Source organism: Suricata suricatta, chromosome 16 (genome assembly GCF_006229205.1).
Source record: "Suricata suricatta isolate VVHF042 chromosome 16, meerkat_22Aug2017_6uvM2_HiC, whole genome shotgun sequence".
Lineage (NCBI taxonomy): Eukaryota > Metazoa > Chordata > Mammalia > Carnivora > Herpestidae > Suricata > Suricata suricatta.
The window spans coordinates 50,648,406-50,655,896 of NC_043715.1; the positions used below are offsets into that span (position 1 = coordinate 50,648,406).

General features: G+C 61.1%; 1 protein-coding gene across 1 annotated transcript in view; it reads right to left on the reverse strand.

Moving 5' to 3' along the window:
* Positions 1–2,856: 2,856 nt before the first annotated feature.
* Positions 2,857–7,491, reverse strand: part of LMTK3 (lemur tyrosine kinase 3) — a 12,158-nt gene continuing 7,523 nt past the window's right edge. Inside the window, exons 7-10 of the mRNA XM_029924342.1 lie at positions 7,325–7,491; positions 5,956–6,091; positions 5,512–5,649; positions 2,857–2,958 (exon numbers count right to left, since the gene is read on the reverse strand). The exon at positions 7,325–7,491 is cut by the window's right edge and continues 186 nt beyond it. Of these exons, the coding sequence (XP_029780202.1) occupies positions 2,942–2,958; positions 5,512–5,649; positions 5,956–6,091; positions 7,325–7,491 (458 nt within the window). The 3' untranslated portion in view covers positions 2,857–2,941. The remainder of the gene's footprint in view (positions 2,959–5,511; positions 5,650–5,955; positions 6,092–7,324) is intronic.

Genomic DNA, 7,491 nt, shown 5'->3' on the forward strand with positions numbered 1-7,491 from the left:
CCAAAGAAGAGAAAAGAGGTCTATAGGTAAATGATCTCACCCTAGCTCGCCCTCCTCCAGGCAATGAACCCATAGTTGCTGAGTGCCTACTAGTTGGGGAAGTATTTGGTTCGGCAGAGATGCCCTGGAAGGGTAGTGCCGGCAGAGGGAACAACATGAGCTAAAGCAGGAAAAGCCATGGTGTGTTGGGAGTAACTGACAGCAGGTGTCCCAGTTTGATGTGACTGTGGGGGCAGTGAATAAGAGATGGGAGTCAGAGGGGACACAAAGGCCTGATCATTTGGTGTCTAGTCAACCATGGTAGGGACTCTGGGTGTATTTTTCGCTGATGGAAGACATCCAAGGGTGTGAAGCAGGCAAGTGATGTATTTGGATTGAGGCTGTCAGAGGGACCTCTGGCTGCTGCAAGAGTATAATTTTGAAGATTAGTAGGGGCAACAGAGAGGATGTACCTTAGGAAGCTAGGCGGTTCCCCTGAGGCGAGAGGGTGTGGCTGCAGGGGTGGGGGGTTGGTAAGAGGAGCCAGCAGGATTTACCAAGGGCTGACCTATCTCAGGATTCTGGCTGAGCAAAGGGTGAACGCAAACGGCAATGCCATTTACTTAGACGGTCAGAGAGGGAGTTTGGGGGGTGGGGAGTGCGGGTCCATGGTTTTTGTTCCCCCAACTTAATTAAGCTGGTGTCACCTGTGGACCATCCCAAACCAGACCCGTCACCTCAAACTTCCCTTCAGCTTTGCCCCAAATCTGTCTCCTCTCCGGAGACAGATTTCTGGTGTCCAGCTCCCACCTCTCCCAAGACCCCAAATTCCCAAACCCCTCATCACAACTTGAACTCTATCCCCTTGAAATCAAGATGTTGAAGTCCTAACCCCCCAGTATCCCAGAATGTGGTCTTATTGGAACCATAGGATCATTGCTGATGCAGTTAAGATGAGGTCGTTAAGGTGGGCACTAATCCGGTATGATGAGTGTCCTTACGCAAAGAGACGTTTTGGAACTACAGACACACACACATACACACACGGAGAACACACATGAAGGTGAAGGCAGAGACTGGGGTGAGGCTTCTACACCCTGAGGAGCACCAAAGATTGCCAGTGGAGAACCAGAAGCTAGGGGAGGGGAGTCACCTAACAGATTGTCCCTTATAGCCTCAGAAGGAACTGATCCTGCCAACCCCTTAATCTTAGGTTCTAGCCTCCAGAACTGAGACCTTGTCTGTGGTTTCAGCCACCCCATTCCTGGCACTTTGTTACAGCAGCCCTAGGGAGCTAATATAGACCTCCTCCCTCAGACCCCAGAGTCCTGGCCCCAGCCCCTCCTCCTTCAGACCCGGAAGTCTGGGACCCCAGCACCCTCCTCCTCCTCCCACAGACCCCAGAGTCCTGGCCCCCAGCCCCTTCCCCCTCAGACCCAGGGGTCCAGGCCCCCAGCCCCCTCCTCCCTCAGACCCAGGGGTCCTGTCCCCACGACCCTGCCAGTGTTGGTTCCATCGGCTGCCGCCCTGGGCGCTGTGTTCTAAGATCACCTTGAGCCCAGCAGGTCCCCTGGCAGAGTCCCTGGGAAGAGGCGGGACCCAGCCCTCACCCTCCCTTCCTCCACTCCCCAGACTTACAAGTGACCCCAATGCCTTCACCACCGTAACTCCTAAGCCAGGAACCCACAGCATCCCAGCTGGGCCCCACCTCTGGGCCCTTCCCCGGGGTCTCATCCCAAGTGAGTCCCTCAAATATGCCAATGAATGCAGTATGGAGGTGATGGGGCCAGGAGATTAGAGACACTAGGACAGACTCTGTCAGGAGGGAAAAAGAGACGGGGACAGACTCAGTCAAGCGCCCAGGAGGAAAAGGAATCAGGGCGAACACAAAGACAGAAAGACATAATACAGACAGGCAGGCGACAGGGAGAAAACAGTACAGATGGAGAAACTCAAAGAAATAGAGTCAGGAAGAGGGGCCCAGGTGGAGAGGGGAAGGGCACATGGAAGGTGGGCGGTCACATGGAGACAGAGGTAAACTGAGGAACAGCCACAGTGGGCAGGGGGGTAGTGCCTGGTCTCGGGGGCTTCTGAGGTGGGTGGCCAGGGGCCATGTTGATGCCAGCAGGCCATTCCTAAGCACCCCTCCCCAGCCCTACCCTACCCCTGCCCCGCCTCCCAGCCACATTGTGTAAATACCGCTGCTCTTCCGAACACTCGCGCCAGCTCCTTGCAGCCCCCTGAACTGTGAGTGGGGGCTGCTGGCCAGGTCCGGGCGGCCAGCACCAGCCAGAGCGGGAGGGGGGGCCGGAGAAGCAAAGCCGCACTCTGACCGCTGCAAGGCGCGTCCGCCTTCCGGGGCCTCACCATTCCCATCTGTGAAGGGGGCGGCCGGAAGACGGCTTCTCCTGCCCCTCCCTCCTCAATACCCCGAAACACGCACAGCCCCGCCATTCCTCCAAAAAGTTGTTTTTGTCTTTTTTAAATAATGTGAAAATGCCACGCGAAGGTTTGAACCAGAGGCCCCTCCAGGGGCCGGGCTGGGGGCTGGGGGGGGCGGGGGGGGGGAGACGCGCGATGGGGGGTCCAGGTCCCCCGAAGCCTGCAGCCCCTCTCTGGGGCCGGGAGTGGGAGAGGAGGGGCCTCCGCTGTGCCGAGGGGCTCCAGGCCCGAAAGAGTTCAGTTCAGTTCCGAGAAAGGCGGCTGTCCAGGGAGGGGCGAGGGGGCTTCCTGCCTCATTTGGCACCGAGGGGGTCGGGGGGCTCGGGGGAGCCGTCTGGGGGGCTCTGGGGCGGGGGGCCAGGGCCTCCCATTTGGCACATGGTGGGGGAGGGGGAGGGCCCGGCCTCAGGAGCCTCCCCAGAGGCGGTGTCTGTGGTGGTGGCAGTGGCTCCGTTGTCCACAGAGGATTCTACTCTCAGCCCCTCTTCTGGGGGTGCAGGGGGGTGGGGTCTCCGGGGAGTCAGTTCTCCACGGGGCCTGAGGACAGAGGGAGCGGAGAGAGAAAGTGAATTATCGGGCTCAAGGCTTCTGTCCCGAGGGAAAATCCTCACAGGGGCCCACAAGGCGCGACACCATCAGCCCTGCCCCGTTTCTGCCCTTATGCTGGCCTCCTTGCTGTTTCTCCTAGGCTCCAAGCACAATCCCACCCCAGGGCCTTTGCACAGCTGCGCCCCACCCCCCATGCCCTTTCCTTATCCCTTCCCATGTAAGGCAGGCCCTCTCCTAGAGGCCCCTCTCAGTCAAGCAGTCGGCTCTTGGTGACCCCACCCCTCCCCCCAGCCATTCTATCTCCCTGCACTGCGGTTTTGTGGTTTTGTCACGCTTCTCCCCTGGGACAATTCCAGTCATTGTCTGCTAGCTTCCTGTCCGTTAATTTGCATCCCTAGAACATAAGCTCTCTGGACAGGACTGGGTCTGGTCACGGCTGCATCCCCATCGTCCAGCAGCGGGCCTGACCCCCAAGCGCCTTCCCACCTCACTGTTGCATGGGCCCTCCTGCCCCAGCTGCAGGAAAGCCCCCGCCCATTCCACAGATCCGGCAAACCAAGGTCTGTGGGGTGGAGGAGCTCCTCCGGGGGCGCCCTCACTCTCCACCACACAGTTCTTACCTGAGTGACCTGTCACAGTCACTCCTGTCTCTGAGCCTCGGTTTCCCCTCTCTTTAAAAGGGGAGCATGACCCTCGTGTCCTTTTCTAAGGAGCTGAGAGACACGGGGACAGGTGGCGTCACTCAGCACCCAGGGCACGCGGGTTAAGTGGGCAGAGTGAGCCCATCATGGGGCGGGGGGGGGGCAGGGGGGGGGGGGGGTTCCAGGCTGGGCCCCTCCCCACGGTCTTGGGAAGCAGGTTCAGCAGTGATTCAGGGCTTCACACGACTGGACCCTCCCTCTCCTCTCCCGGTGATTAAAGGTGAAGTCATCTTGGCACACTGGTCCTGCTGGCCTATGCCCTGACTCACCACTTGGCAGGGTCTCCATGCCCTGGGACCCACCCCGCCCTGTCCCCATGGGGGCCTCGCAGAAGACCTCTGGGAGGAAGTGACATTTGAGGTGGAACCTGGAGTCTATCCTCAGCCCTGTCCTTCCTGTCCCAAACCCTGTCTGTTCTCTCCTCTCCCGCCTGGACGCTTGCCCTGGCCTCCTGTCTAGCCTCCCAGCCTCCAGTCGGCCCCTGGTGGGGGGGTGGGCTCTTCCTACACCAGCGGCTGATGCTGCCCTTCCCCTGCTCACAGCTGGCCCGTGGCTCCCTAGTGTCCCCAGGACCAGGCCCCTCCGCTCAGCCCTCCCTCAAGCCCTACATGGTCCGCCCTTGGCCCCTCCCCCCTTCATCTACCCCACTCCCTAACTAACCCCCAGAGGGCTCCCTTCTGTTCCCTGAACTGGCCAAGTTCTCTTCCGCCTCAGGCCCCTATGCAAGCTGGTCCATCTGCTAACGCGATGTCCCTTTCCCCTTCACCTAGTTAACGGCAGCGAACCCCTCAAGCACCCGATGAAATGGCCCTGCCAAGCAGGGCGACAAAGCCCTTTCCCCTTGTCATTTGCTTTTCAGTAACCTTCATTTGCACTTCCTCATTTACTGCAAGACTGTGGGGTCAGTGTCTGTGCGTTGGGTAGGGCGGAGTGGGGCTCATGGATCTAGCTCAGCGCAGAATCGGTCCCTCCCTGCTCCCCCCACCTGGTGCCCAGCGGGGCGCCTGTGTTTAACAAATAAATGCTCAGTGAACATTGACTTCATTAAGCGCAGTGAGAGTTACCAGCTAGAGACCCATGCTGCTCGACCAGCCTGTGCTGTGTGCGCGTGCAGGGTAAACCACTGAAACCCCTCAAGAATCCTGAGTTCGATCCTGTGATCAGCCCCATTCTACAGATGAGAAAACTGAGGCACAGAGAAGGAAAGTGACTCGCTCTAGGTTATACGGCCGAGGAGAGGAGTGCCAGGGCCAACAGCTGGACTCAGGCACGATCTGGGGGAGCAGGACTATGACGGTCCCTGAGAGGGACCTTCTCAGCTCTACCCTCTGGGAGCGCCTGCACCTGCCCAGCCGAGCGCGAGCGCGGCATCCGGGGCTATTCTCAGGAGCGGCAGCAGAGGGCAGCAGAGAGCCTGAGCCTCTTTTCTCTCCAGACCCAGTTCCGCAGGGAGTGCTCCCCTCTGTAAAACAGGCCTTAGCTTCCGGACCGTCAGAAACTAGGCTATGCTGACCTTCTCCCAAGACGGTGGTGAGGATTAGTTATTCGACGTATGTGAAATACAAGAAAGGAACACTGACTCAGAGCCGTGCTTGGCGGGCTCAGGGAAGGGGTGCGACTGCCCCAGCCTATCTGTTGAACACTACCTGGTCTGAGCTAGTTCCAGAGTTGGGTGAGATCTCAGGACTGAACAGCCAGGGTTGACTGAGAGGGGAGGGGAGAGACTGTGGAGAGAGAGGCAGGGGGATTCAGAGATGGGGACAAGAAAGTGGGGAAACAGGTGGGGACAGAGAGAGACAAGCAGAAGTGGGAGCAGGCCAGAGGGTCTGAAGCACTGTACCTGCGGGCCGGGCGTCGGGGGCCCGGGCGGGGGGCCCCGGGGTCTCCAGCGCAGGCGAGACGGAGAAGCGGGAGAAGCACAGGGGGGGGCCTGGCGGGGGGAGGAGGGGGAAATCCTCCGCCCATTCGAAACTGCCTCCTAGCAGCGAGGTGGGGGGGTGGTGACGGAGAAGAGGAGAGGACGAGGTCAGACCCTCAGATGCTTCTGGAGCCCCTCACCTGTAGCTCCAGTCCTCCAACCCCGCCCCTCCTGAGGCACCTGCCTCCCGCAGTCTGCACCTGCGACCCAACCTCAGCAAGGCCCCGCCCCGCCCCGCCCTCTTCCAGGCCCCATCTTAGCTCTGCCCCGCCCTCAGACCCCGCCCCAGCTCGGCCCCGCCTCCATGCCCCGCCCCCAGACCCCGCCCCAGCTGTACCCCCTCCAGGCCCCGCGCCAGCCCCTCACCAAAGCCGCTGTCGTTGCTGGGAAACCCATCTCCGGGGGTGGCGGGGTGGGGAGGCGTCGGGGGCGCTGGGGGCGTTGACGGGTCCGTGTCCCCCTCGGGGGGGCCCTGGACGCTCAGCTCGTTGGTTGGCGTCTCCTGTGGAGGTAGATTAGGGGAGGCGAGAGGGGGCGAACCGTCACATCGCACCCAGTGCGTTCCCAACGAACAAGAAAGACTCCTAATATTTCTGGGGTTTCAGATATCCTAATTTACAATCGCAGCCTCTTTAGAGGTGGCTGGAGCCCCTAATCTGCCTTCGAAGACTCAGGTCAGCCTTAACCCCACCCTGGCCCGAGGCTCCTGCCCCGACCGCGGAGCCCCGCCCACAGCTAAGCACCCCACCACGGGCATTCTCTCCTTAACGCTATGATCCCATGGGAGCCCCGTAATCCAATATAGTCTCCCTGACCCCTAACTACTTCCGAGATCTCGGCCACAGGCGTCCAAGTTCGGGGCGCAGAACTACCCGACCCTCCCTCGAGCCCCTAAGTCCCGCCCCCTGAAGTGGCCCCACTTCAGCCCTTCAAGGCCCACCCCCTGCTTCAGTGGCCCAGACCCCACGCTCACGACCCTGTCTCATCTCAGCACCTCAGCCCAGGTGCCCCGCTCCAGAATCACCTAGACTTATCCACACCCATCTAGGCCCCAGCCCGTAAGCACCATCCAGCTCTTTCTTCTTCTTTTCACCAATATCCACCCAGCCTTAGTTTCTTAATCTTCAACCCACCACTCTAAGCCCCGCCCCGGCTCACTAGCCCTGTGCAACTCTGAACCCACTCCTCCTGCACTTAGTATCTAAACACTGCAAGCCGCATCTCTCAAGCCCTACCTGCAGCCTCGCCACTGCCCGCCCCTACTGGGTAAAATCCGCTTCAACCCGAGCCGGCCCCTTGGCCTCTACCACTTCGGCGCTGGTCTACCGACCCAAACTTCACTTGGCTCCGCCCCCGTCGCCCAGACCACGCCCCAATCCTCTCCGTACTTTCTCCCTAGCTTCTCCGGGCTCTGCTCCGACTACCAGGTATCTCCCCCGCCTTCCTTCCGGATCCGTTTTTACTCTCCAACCCCCCGACCCCGGCCCTCCAGCGCTCTCCCCCATCGCTGGCCTCACCCTGCCCCTCGCTCCAGGCCTCATCCCCGCCCCGGGTGGGCCCATCCTTCAGGCTCCGCCCCATTCCCAGGCCCCGTCTCCCCCTCCTTACCCGTCGTCCAAGTCCCTCCCGGTTCCCCCCTACCCCCCACGGCTACGCTCTCCCCAGACCCGCCCTCACCCCGACGGCCCCTCCCCTTCCCGGGCCCCGCCCCCCCGGCCCTCCCCGGGCCGCGCACCTGGTCGAAGAGGTAGACGGTCACGTCCCCGTGGAAGGAGACCATCTTGCGCTTCCTCTCCAGCTCGCTGTCCTCGGGCTCGTCGGCCCCGCGCGGAGACTTGAGCAGCCCCCGCAACGGGCGGGCCGCGTCCGCGTCGGCGCTGCTCACCACGACGGGCACCGGGG